Source organism: Nicotiana attenuata, chromosome 10 (genome assembly GCF_001879085.1).
Source record: "Nicotiana attenuata strain UT chromosome 10, NIATTr2, whole genome shotgun sequence".
In the NCBI taxonomy this organism is placed as follows: Eukaryota; Viridiplantae; Streptophyta; class Magnoliopsida; order Solanales; family Solanaceae; genus Nicotiana; species Nicotiana attenuata.
The window spans coordinates 30878016-30891135 of NC_031998.1; the positions used below are offsets into that span (position 1 = coordinate 30878016).

Genomic DNA, 13120 nt, shown 5'->3' on the forward strand with positions numbered 1-13120 from the left:
AGCACGATATTGGGAGAGACAGTAAGGGTTCCCACACCAGATTGTTATTTTTTGAATTGAATAGAAATCGTTTATGCATAATATATCCTACAATTTTGAAATATTCACGGTGTATTCAAATATTGAAATTAAAAATTATTGACAATGTTGAAAATAAAGACAGTGATATCAATCAAGATAGAATTATCTTTAAAATCTCTTATTCGGTTAATTGAAAATTAATATTCTTAATCATAAACTATATATGAAGTACTAATTAATTCTTGAGATTCCTTTGATTCTTCTGAAATTAAGCTTAAATCACCACATTTAATTAGCAAAAATCTTGCTACATGAAATTGTGAATGAAATTAAAACTTAATAAATATAATAAAGAAATCTATTTCTATCTATAACTAAAGAAATTATATGCTCACAAGCTCAAAAAAAGCTAATGATTTTCCTTTTATGATTGTTTCCAAGTTGTAATTATTTTACATACTTTATAATTTATTATTTTATAAAATACCGAATCACTTGTATTTCTTTAATTTGCTATTTCTAATTCCGATCAAACTTCTTTCTTCCTAAATAACTTTTCCTTCAAAAATTAACATTCAAGTTTTCAAAACTATTGCCCTTCAAGAAAAACATGAAAGCATCCAACTCTTATTCATCAGTCTTCACAATTTTATCGCTACATTAGCATAAACACATTATTTAAAAGTGAAAAAGTTCAAATACGAGGATTCCGAGAATATGAGTGCCTCTGGTGGAGAAGATTCTGAGGACGAATAAGCTTCTTATGATAAGGACCGTGTTGCTTAGGCCCAGTAATTATCGCTTTTACTTTGAAGCCGACCGGCCTTTGTAAAGAAATTTTTGATCGGATCATGTGGCCCTTGTAAAAAGAAACTTTGATATGCTAAAATTATTTTCCTTTCCATGGCTCCCGAATCCGTCGTCCTTTTGTTATTTTATGCAAGTGTCAAAGTAACTTATTATAAAGTTATATAGTTGTACTCAACGGCTAGATCGGACATTCGAACCCGACCTGAGGCGATTTTTTGATAAATTGGATCCGAGTGAGATCATTTATTTGGACCCGGAATAAGGTAATCTTTGAGTTTGATGTCTGAGTGAGAGTGTTATATCAAACTCGAAATCAGGTGGACCTTAGACTTCGAAAAACAATCCTCGAGTGAATTTTCTAATATGCTTATCCTTATTTTTAGTTCAAAGTTTTCTTTTGAATCTATATTTGATATTAAGATGTAAATCTATAAATAAACTTTTGTTTGGTATTATAAGAAAAATTTGTATATAAACTGCACTTAAATATAGGGCAAACTTTGAAGAATAATAAGGTACGGTGTCCAATTCATGTGAACTAATTACCGTATATTGTAACGTTGATGCATAAACTAATAAAATTTCTCAAATGTTCAATCCATATTATGAGGTGAAAAAAATATTACTCTCTACGGTCTACTTTAAGTATTTTTTTGGTTGTTTTCAGATATATTAAAAAACTCACATTTTAGCATTAATTAATAATATAATTGGCCATATTAACCTTAATTTGTTCATTGCAATTACAATAACATCCTAGGCTCTTTACTCCGAGGGAAACTTTGGATTTTTTTTAATTTTTCTTGATATTTAAAAAAATCAAATATTATAGACCATAAAAAAGGCCAAAAAATCACTTAAACTGGATCGGAGGGAGTACTTATTATGAGTTCAAGTCTATATTCGAAATTTATTTTTTGTTCAATATTCTATGCACTTTTAATGATAGACGCAAATAGGATATACTAAGAGCCCGTTTGGATTAGCTAATTGTAAATAATTGATAAGCTTAGAGTGTTGAAAAGTATTTTTAAGTGCTGAAATTAATTTTTTAACTAAGTGTTCACGTGTTTGGATAGATGTACTGAAACTGATAATAAGCCGTTGAAATATTTGGTAGAAAAGTGCTGATAAGTTGTTCTTTCATTAAAATGACTAAAATATCTTTAAAACTTTTTCACAAAAGATTATGAATTAAAAAGTTTCTCTGTAATGAAAAGGATAACAACAAATATAGAATAAAGAGAAAGTTAGAAAATTTATTTTGAGAAATTTTATAAATTAAAAAATATTATTAAGGATAAACTAGTAAATGCTTTAGTCAAACTAAAAATAAGTTGAACGGTCATAAGTTGAGGATGACGAATTTATGACTTGTCACGGCTTTTAGTGAGTTTGACCCGCCTATAAGTGAGTTTGACTAGCTTATAATGTTAAAACTAGTTTAAGAAAAACCTAAACTACAATTTAGTCTAATTCGCTTGGCTTCGTACTATTGATACATGTATATTAAGTGTAGTTTCCATAACCCATTTCTATATTTTGATCGTGACTGACGAAATGAGCTAATTACCGGTATCATCTTTACTTTACTGATTTCGTGTGTCCTCTGGATCGTATCCTTTCCATACTTCCATTGGCGATTCCACAGATATGTAAGTCATTACTTTGCTTCTTCTTTGGACTTTCTGGGTCTCTTATGCTTGCAGATTACGCAATTGCGTCTAAACGCTTGAAAATTAACAAAATTTGGATATTTTTGTAACATTTGTTGTTTATACTTCATAGAGTGGGACGAATTCACAAAGCAATTTGATACTTGTTGTTAAAAACATTTTGACTAAAGACAAGATAAATGGAGTCTTGCAGGCATGTATAATTCACTCTACGGTTTTCTTTGCTTTAATGAACTGGTAATTTTGAAATCTTGCTTGTTATATGATGGGAAAAATTCTGATAGTCAATTATGTAATTGAAGTTGTTTCATAGTTTGAATTCCAGTGTTAATAAAACCTTTGTATATTAAATAAATGGATGAGCTTGTTAGAAGACAACTTATTATGGTTAATACTCTTATAGCCCGTTTGGCCAAGCTGCAAAAATCAGCTTATTTTGAGAAGTGCTTTTCTCAAAAGTACTTTTGGTGAGAAACAGTATGTGTTTGGCTAATTAGTTTGAAAAGCACTTCTGAGCAGCAATTAGTGTTTGGCCAAGCTTTAAAAAACTGCTTCTAAGTGTATTTTTCTCAAAAGTGCTTCTCAAAAAGGTGCTTTTGGAGAGAAGCTACTTTTTTCTGCTTCTCCAAAACTGCTTCAGCTTCTCCTCAAAAGCACTTTTTTTCCTTCCAAAAGCTTGGCCGAACACCTCAATTTTTTGCCAAAAGTGCTTTTGGCAAAAAAAAAAAAAAAGCACTTTTGGCCAAAAAGAAGCTTGGCCAAACAGGCTATTAGTATCCTTATAATATTTGTCTTCCCCCCCATTCCTTGCTTGTTCCTGCAACTTAGCTACTACTATTTTGGTGTGTTTCTGTATTCTTGGGTTGATATGTGGAGCAATTGTTAGGGGTCGTTTGGTTTAAAAGCATGCTGTCCAGGGCTTAGTAGTGCACGAATTGTAATACATGGAGTGCAATGTAGGAATTACTTATTATTGAATGTTTGGTTTGTTGTGTTAAAAGTTATTATACCATGTATAGTTCAAAATATGTTTTTATTCTTTTAGCAAAATAAAATATTGATACTATATTGACGGATTATTTTGTTATTTGGTGGTTTCCATGTATTCCTCATTCTGTCTTGCATAAAATAATACACCGATTACAGTATAACTTACATGGGTACTAGTTATGGAAAAACTAAAAGTGGAATCAAATATTCTATTGAATGATGCTAAGTTTTATGTGAAAAAGATAAACGAAACCAAATATTATATTAACAAATATTGAATTTTGTGCGGGGATTATTCTTACCATTAGTCCCAACCAGACTACCCTCCCCGGATCCCGCTTGTGGGAATACACTGGGTTTGTTGTTGTTGTTGTGGTGGTGGTGGTCCCAACCAAATGGCACTTCGTTTATTTTCCAATTGCAGGATAAAAATAACAAAAAGTTTGTAAAACATGTCTTACTATTTTAGCGTATTTAATCTTGAGCTACTCGTTTGCATGCGCTCTCAACTAGACTCGTGATCCTAGTTTTCCAGGCATGCCTTTGAGGAACATCCTAGTAATATCATAATTGCGAATTCAGAAGGTTTTCTGTTAACGTAATACCAAGACACCGTTCGTGTTGCAAACTCACTTATGCTGAGAAGAAAATCGCTGACTTGTGATTTTTTTTGCTTCTGCTGTTCATGAAAGTGAATAAAGGTGGTATGAGCGAGGGCCACTCTTCGCAGGGCTATAGGCTAAGGAAGCCAGAGAGTAATAGAGGGCACTACCATAAGGATGTCATGCCAGGGAGTGAGCTCTGGACTGATGGTCTTATTTGTGCTTTCGAGTTTGTTAGTGGACAGAAAAAAATTGGATCAAAATCTTCTACAAAAGGTTTACCACCTTATGAAATAGATAATGAAATTGTTAAAAAGCCAGTGCATGCTTATAAAGCTGCCGGGGCTTCTGCTGAGAGCACCAACGGGGACAGTTTGCTGGATTCTACCCCTATTGTTGAGTCGAGAGCACAGGAAATTTCTCCTGCTGATGGCAAGATGGATAGCCAAAGCTCTCCCCACCATCATCTTCATAATTTGGATAGAGTTGGAGGGAGCCGTTGGATTCCTATTGGCTGGCCTAGGATTTTGGAACTAGTGCAAACTGTTCAAGCGGATGCTGGATGGTCCACCCAGCAGTTTGATCTCATGGATGATGAAGATGGCCTCACTGTTGCGGATTTAGTCGCTCCCTACTGGGAGCGTCCAGCTGGACCTATATGGTGGTGCCATGTGACTGCTGGTCATCCTTCTGTAGATGCTTGGCTCAGCCATGCCCTGTGGTTGCATCCTGCAATTAGTATTGCTTTAAGAGATGAAGGTCGGCTAATAAGTGAAAAAATGAAACACCTCTTGTATGAGGTACTCTACTCGCTTGCTTTTTTTTTTTCATTGCTGTTTGCGCATTCTTGACCTGTTTGACATTTAGTAGTTTATCTGTTGCTTAACATGTGAAATATATTTGCATATACTAGTCTATAGGTACGCGCGTTGCGCGTGTACAGTATCTCAATGAATACAACTTTTTAAAAAACTTGCATAAATGTTTTATGAAAATTTGTGTTTGAGAATAAAAAAGAAGTGTATGTTCATGAAAAAAATGAATATTGATCTTATATCGCTCACTTAATAAAGGAAATTATCATATAGAAGTCCTTAATCATCCGTCGAGAAGTTCAACTTAGAATTTGTTTCAGTTTCATAATTTATCACTTTAATTTCACAGACTATTATGCTTCCTTTTCAGTTTCAACAACAACAAACTATCCTTGAGAATTTAAGATGAAATAAATTTAATGTATGTTTTGAAGTATTGGCTTAGAAGAAGCTTGCCTGAGAATCTGACATTCCAAAAAAACTAATTATTTGTCTAAAATAAAATGTTTACTATCCAAAAAACTTATTTACCATCAGAATTTAAGATTCCCTTTTTGTTAAAAGAAGAAAAAAAAATAGGAAAGGTTGAAAGAGATGTTCAAACTGGAATAAAACAAATACGATGGTTTTTCTATCTTAATAATTTTCTTGAATATAGATCAATTCACAGTAAGTTTAATTTAATAAAATTAAAGGAGAAAACTTTACTATACATTTTGTTAAACAAAATGTACTTTCAACAAACCTCACTGTGTCCTTTATATTACTATCATATTGAATTTAAGTTCTATGCACTGGTGTAGAAAGTATTTACCCAACCATGTAACTTATAAGATAATTACAGGTAATCTCTTCATATAACATAGTAATATATTAAAAATAGTACCTAACAACTATCACGCGTTACAATTCTGTGATATTATAAAATGAATTCGAATATTATACAACTTAAATCCATAACACGATCACCAATGCATTAAATCCTTATAGATGTCATATTTATTGGTTACAATTGTCAATTGTATTAAGTTTTAACTAATGAATTTATTGATAATCTAATTAAGTTAGTTTAAAACGATTAAATTAACTTTAACAAAGTAAGAAAAAGAAAACGACAAACTTGGGAAGAAGTCATATGCTCACTACATTTCATTCAGCAAATTAAAGGGACCTATAAGGAAATAAAGCTCTTTCATATTAAAATTCTAAATATTAGGACTGTCTACGTTGTTCAAATAAGGAATGATTTAATAAGTAAATCTTTTATTGTTTTCAAAGTCCTAACAGTAATTAAATGACAATGTTGTCCCATGTGAATTCTGCTTGTTTCTACTATTTCTTTCCATTTTTTTTTGAGACGAAGGTCTATCAGAAATAACCTTTCTACCCTCCCAGGGCAGGGGTATGGTCTGCGTACACACTATCCTCCTCAAACCTCAATTCTGGGACTTCACTGGATTTGTTGTTGTTGTTGTCCCATGCGAATTCTATTTTTAAGGATAAAAAATAACGAATAATAATTCGGTACAAGCCTTCGCGCTTTTAATATAACTAGTCTCATGGTACGCGTTTTGCGTGTGAATTGGATACCAATAAGTATACAAGTTTTTACAAATTATATATATTATTATTAAATAATGTCTTTGTGCTATAAAATACAATACAAATTAAAGAAAAAAGTGTAAATTCCTAGAAAGATAATGTTGATTTATTTAGGTAGTTGAATATAGGAAGAAATTATGCCCATGATAGTAATTATATGTCTTATTTTGATTCCTCAATACCTTTGTGGGAATATCTATGAAAAATTATTGTTATTCTTATAACCTAATAATACTAAAAGATTATCTATTTATCCTTTCAACAAATTTTTATATTGTAATTTAGAATATATTTCATTAATTGACAAGCATAACTCAGAAAATTATATTCACAGTAGAGAATAAGAACGAAGGTGAAACTTAAGAACATACATAAAATAATAATCATGAAAAATAACATTAGATTTTGTAACAAAGTCATAAAAGAATTATTCTACTTAGAACTTTAACGAACTAAAATTATTATTTATAATAAAATATAATATAATTTAACTATTGGCAAATCATCTAAGTAAAAAGAATAAAATATCATCCGAAAATAATTAAATTGAGAGAGGAATTGGAAATGTCAACGAATAGGTTCGATATTGCATATGACAAAGGGGAAGAATATTTTATTTTCAAAGTTAGAGGAAAAATTTGATTTATAAAAAAATTGAGGAGTATAAATATTTTTAACTGTTTATCTTTTAAATCTATATTTGTGTTCTTTTCCGATTTTATTGGATAGGTTCTTCCTACTTTAATGCTTATCGTATTTTCTTCTAAACAATAAAACTTATTTGGTAAAATATGTTTTAAAAATACTAACTTAAAGACTAAATATCTATTTTCTTAGATATTGATATGGCCCGTTGTATTGTTTAGTTTTGAGAATATTTGAGGCTATTTGGTGTTTCCTTTAAAAGAAACATATTAGGTGGGATTAAGGTTATGGCACATAGTTCAATTGACGAAATGATTTACATAAGGTAAAATTCTAATAGATATTAAACTTCTTAAAATTAGGACTCCCTACTAAATTCAAATAAGGAAAGATTTAATAACCAAAAAATTTTAGTTGATTTCAAATCCCTAAATAGTAGTAAAATAATTAAATGTCTATTTTGTCTTATGTGAACTCTATTTTCAAAGGGTAAAAAACGAACGGCATTTCGCTAAGGGCCTTCGTGCTTTTAATATAGTATAAATATAGATGATCATGCTCTGTATATGACTCATAGAGGTCTTTCTCCCGGCAATCAACTTGGAAGACATGATAATTATTTGTAATATACAAACTTAATTGAGGAGGTAAAGAGATAATAATCTTATCTGTATCAGTGACAACCTCATATCATGATATAAAAAAGCTAAAATGAAAGGGATTGCCTTCTTTCTGCTGTAAGAAATGAAGATCAAATTGTCATTTTCACAGAAGTTGGATTTTATTAGGTCCCAGTAAGGGTGGCTGGAGGGCTATTATTTGAGCTGTTGGGGCAATCTGCTGGTGATCCATATGTTGATGAAGATGACATCCCTGTTGTAACTCGTTCTTGGCAAGCACAAAACTATTTAGTTACGGTTTTGCACGTGAAAGGATCAGCAAAAAGCATCAATGTTTTGGGTATCACAGAAGTTCAGGTTCTCCTTTCTATGGATGCTAAACATTGCCCTTTCTCACAACTTATGTGTTGGTCCATCTGGTCGTTTATGCTTACTCAGCTTTACATCCTTCTTATCTCAACTTGACTTCTAGTTTTTGGTTGCAAAAGTTTTTGTATCTGACTCTTAACATTTTGGCTCATATAATCTGTTGATTTCTTCACTGTAGGAACTACTTCTTGCTGGTGGCTATAATGCACCAAGGACAGTACATGAAGTCATTGCGCATTTAGCTAGCCGCCTTGCTAGGTGGGATGACAGGTAAGAAAACTGCTTTCTCATTCGAAATTGGTGAACTGTGTGGTCTTGTAGAACTAGTTGGTAGTAGAAAACATTTGAAGCCTAACTTCAGCGGACGTTTTTCTGCAATGCCTTAGCGTCCAATATCAAATTGTTCTTGTGTAGGAAGAGACTCATCAAGCTGTTAACTATTAAGTATGCAAGTCATTTGCGGCACTTTCGGTTGAATATGCAATCCTGTTGGTATGGATGTTTTTTATTTTGTACTATTATAGAAAAAAATGAGTCTGCAAAGAGCTTCACTGTTTGAGCCTTATTTTGTACTATTATTGAACAAAATTCTTTATTTTGTACTTTTGGTATGGATGTTCTTTATTTTGTACTATTATAGAAAAAGATGAGTCTGCAAAGAGCCTCACTGTTTGAGCCAAATCTATTTAGAGGGGTTGGCTTCAGAAAACATTGCAATCTGATGTTGCAAGATTCACGTTACAAATTTTGTTATCTTCTAATTAAATATGAGACTAGAATTACCATTATATGCAACTACCAAATTGCTAGCTACAGTGAGGAACTTTCTGCTCATGTAAGGTTCATTCATCTAAGGTCAAATGAGAAGTTGTTAATTCTGATATTGGAAGTAATTGCTAGGTTTTTGTAACTATAAGGTTTCAAAAATGCAGTTAGCATCTTCAGGCTCATGAAACTGGTACATGCACGATTGTATTCTGTTGAAAATTTAATTTAGTAAATCAAAGTGTGCTCTGTAACAGCTTAAACATTTTGGATGACATGGCCACACACTTCAACATGATATTAGAGTAGGTAGAGTGCCTCTGTTCGAGTCTTACCGCCACCCATTATCAAAGAATTTCCATGTGTTTGACCCATTAAGAAGAATCAGACCTGCACGTGAGAAGGAGTGTTGAAGATATAATAAGTAAATAAAAATGTAGTGTCTTCTCTCTAACAACTTATACTTTAGTTGAGTTGGTCACACACTTCAACGCACTCCTTCTCTTAAGGTCCAATATATATGCTTGATTTCCGCTAACATGGCAATTTTATGCTCGCTTATGCTGGTCAATTACTTTAAAAGGTATAGTCAGTTCACTTATCGTCTTCCACTTCACTCTCTATTCCAAAGAGAAAGCAACTTCTTATGCCTGGGTGATAGTGATTTTCGTCACTTAAAGTCAATGGTGTTATATTCCTGTGGGGAAAAAATCAATGGTGTTGTACTAGTGATCTGAAAGAGGGGTGATGACAGTGCAGTACTGTCATTTTCGGTGGAAATTTAAGTGTTTGTTCTGTCTTCTCCCAATAATTTTAGCAAACTACGGTGTAAACTTGTTTATTTGTCAGAGAACTAACAGAAGGGTCCTTAAATGCAAGTTTTCCAGAATTTTGGATGATTAACGTACATGTAACGGTTCTAAGCATCAGAGTGAAGAAAAACCTTGACACAACAGATGGTTATTATCGATTAATCCTAAACCTAATTCTTTTTTGTGCTTATCCGAAGGTTATTTCGGAAATCGATATTTGGTGGAGCAGATGAAGTGGAATTGAAGTTTGTTAACAGGTATAAGAGTTTCATGTCATATTTTCGCTTCCTGGAAGTGATTATTCTTTCATGTCACATATTCTGTTATACATAAGTCTTCTTTTCTTATAATAGGAGGAACAAGGAAGATCTGAATCTCTTAGTAATAATTCTCAACCAGGAAATCAGAAGATTATCAAGACAGGTCTACCTTGTTCCCTGGTTGAATTTCTTACTTTTCCAAATCTTTCTATATCAAATAGGGAGTATCAATCATGACAACTTATTGCATATTATTAGTCATATCTTGGTAATTGTGGATGAGCTTTGAAGCATGCTATTCTTTCCTTGCATCATGAAAATTCCTTCCAGGTCAAGAAATTTGACCTACACTAGCATTTTATCTTGTTATAGATGAATCACCTAATAGTGTTGGACTGGTTGCTGTGTCATATTCCCTTTAGACGCCAATATAAGAAGATGAACCTGTCAAACAAAAGACGGATTTCTGTGGTTTTCAGAATTTCTAACAGCTTATCGTAGTAAATTGACTCAAGAACAGAAAATCTGGATTCTTCAGCTGAATTTACTGAGAGAAGTGCACAAAATTCAATTCTGTTAAACTAGTAGCAAGTCACAGTATATATTACTTAAGCTGCTTATCTATCCTATGGGTCTTGCGATAGGATTACGCCGCCTACGATGACCATTCAGCTTTTTCTTCAATCATATCCATTGGAAGGTATTTGTTTACATTGCAAACTTTATTGCAGCTACTCCAATGTATTCTTATCATGTTTGTCAATTATTATTTGCTTTTCAAGTTTCCTATTTGAAGGAGGTGCTGGGGTTGGGAACAAGATCCCAGTTCAAGAAGTAAAACTGCCTTCACCTTTTCCAATTCTATAAATCCTATGGATCGGGTCATTAAATCCAAAAAGTGCAATTTTGAAGAATCCCTTCTTGAGTATCTATTATTGAGTATCTGGGGGTTGGTGGTATTAAATAGCGGAGAGCCGGTGACAGTAAAAGTTCTGTGTTTAGGCTCTTCAAACTTTTACCTTGGGTAGCATTTACATGAATTTTAAGTTTTTCAGGACTTTTTGATCTTGTGCTGATTATCACTTTCCTGGGAGTATGCTATTCGCCAAAACATGTTAAGTACATTTTAACCCTGTTAGACCTTCGTGTTGGGGATGGAGTCAACTGATATCACTTCAAAATGCAATATTTATTCACCATAATGTTTTTCAAATTCCAATGTTGGCAACATAATATAGGCCATTTATCCTTGTCTTTTGCATGCTTTGTTGAATGTTCAAGTATGAGAACTGTTCTCGAATGATACTGGTTATGTAGTGTAACGCAGGTTATTAGAGTGAAATGGTCACTTCATGCTAGGGAAGAGATTGTTTTTGAACTTCTTCAGCATTTGAGAGGAAATACAACTAGAATTCTACTTGAAGGAATAAGAAAGAGTACGAGGGAAATGATTGAAGAGCAAGAAGCAGTTCGTGGACGCATATTTACAATTCAAGATGTCATGCAGAGCAATCTCCGTGCAAGGTTGCAGGTTTGTTTGATGTTCAATAGACTAGGGTTCCACTTCATTCTAATACCAGATGATTAAACTTCATTTCACTAAGGCCTTTCCTTAAGAGTTCTGTCAAGATCTAATGTAATGTTTTCGGACATTGTTCAAATTTTCAGGATAAGAGTCTCAGAGTTTCTCATAATTTAGCTGTCTTTGGTGGATGTGGCCTTGTTCTTACGATCATCGCCGGTCTTTTTGGAATCAATGTGGACGGGATCCCTGGAGCTGCGAACACACCTTATGCGTTCGGTCTATTCTCACTCCTCCTTGTCGTCCTAGGCATCGTGCTCATTGCTGTTGGCTTGCTATACCTTGGGTTAAAAAAGCCGATCACTGAAGAGCAGGTCGAAATTAGGAAACTTGAGTTGCAGGAGTTGGTCAACATGTTCCAACACGAGGCTGAGACTCACGCACAGGTTCATAAGCATATTTCTCGGCATAACTTGCCCCCGACAGCTGGTGATAAGTTGATCGAAGACACAAATTATGTTCTTATCCAATAACTTCAACACCTCTCAAAACCATTCATTAGTTAAATAACTGCAGTAGTAGGATAATTAAGACACCAATGGTCAAGGACTCCTAGCGCGCGCTCGAGTGTATTGGTGCCTGTTTACTTGTAAAAGATATTCCCAGCTCTTCTTGTCAATCATCTGAGTGTAATACTAATAGCAGTTTCCCTTACTGTACTGTACTTGTCTTCTCCGTGCTTCTCCATCAAGGTACCTTATGGATCTTTGACCTAGAGCTGTTTAATGTTTAATTTCTTGAGTGACTTTCAATTCATTTCAGATTTGGTTCATTAAATAGTTGAACCAGGCAAGAAGATGAATGAGCAATTCTAGCTCAAATTGACAAGTGTGTGTGTGTGCGTGTGTCAGACAAGCCTTTTTAATATGGAATGTACAACAAAAATCAGAACCGATGTACCACACCGAACGGTCTCATTTCACCGGTCGCAATCACAATCTTCCTTATATCACCTCGTGAGCATTGCATTTATTTTGAAAACATTTTTTCCGAAATAGCTACACGCGTTTTAGCCCCATTATCTCACCGTGTGACTTCAACTAATTCCCATACTAGCGTGTATAAATCTCACCTTATCTCACCGCATGCGTATCAACCCCTATCCTTATACCACCGCATGCGTATCAACCCTTATCCTTATACCACCGCATGCGTATCAATATTACAAAACAATAATTAACTTGCACCACACGTGCCCATATGCCACAACACTTGCCAAAAATCAACAATACCAATGTTACTACAACATATAGCCTATGACTCAACCACAATGTGAACAAAAATCTCAATAACAACAAAATGGATGAGAAATACTCAACGAGGAAAGATATCTTAATAATCAACAAATTCAAACAAGAATAATTCAACAATAACGGAGGTTACAAGACAATAAGAGAGGTAACAACTTCAACTAAAATATATTTGAGCAAACTTGACAACAAAAGATAGAACATGTGCTAACAACGTCAAATATAGAGCATGTGAGAGTAAATTTAACCATGAAATATATAGCATGTTATGACAATTTCAATTAAATGCACGGAAAAAGCC

General features: G+C 33.5%; 1 protein-coding gene across 5 annotated transcripts; it reads left to right on the forward strand.

The window, feature by feature from the left end:
• LOC109233236 lies at window positions 2285–12325 on the forward strand. 5 transcript variants are annotated; one of them, XM_019399032.1, is made up of 9 exons: window positions 2285–2486; window positions 4025–4899; window positions 7950–8138; window positions 8329–8420; window positions 8565–8642; window positions 9925–9984; window positions 10081–10150; window positions 11315–11518; window positions 11656–12325. In XM_019399032.1, the coding sequence occupies exons 2-9, from the start codon at window positions 4183–4185 to the stop codon at window positions 12040–12042; spliced, it is 1797 nt and encodes a 598-aa protein (XP_019254577.1). In that variant the 5' UTR covers window positions 2285–2486; window positions 4025–4182; the 3' UTR covers window positions 12043–12325. The 5 variants fall into 5 exon arrangements, with proteins under 5 accessions (XP_019254577.1, XP_019254578.1, XP_019254579.1 ...); XM_019399033.1 differs by having other exon boundaries at window positions 4033–4899; XM_019399034.1 differs by having other exon boundaries at window positions 2286–2486; window positions 4190–4899.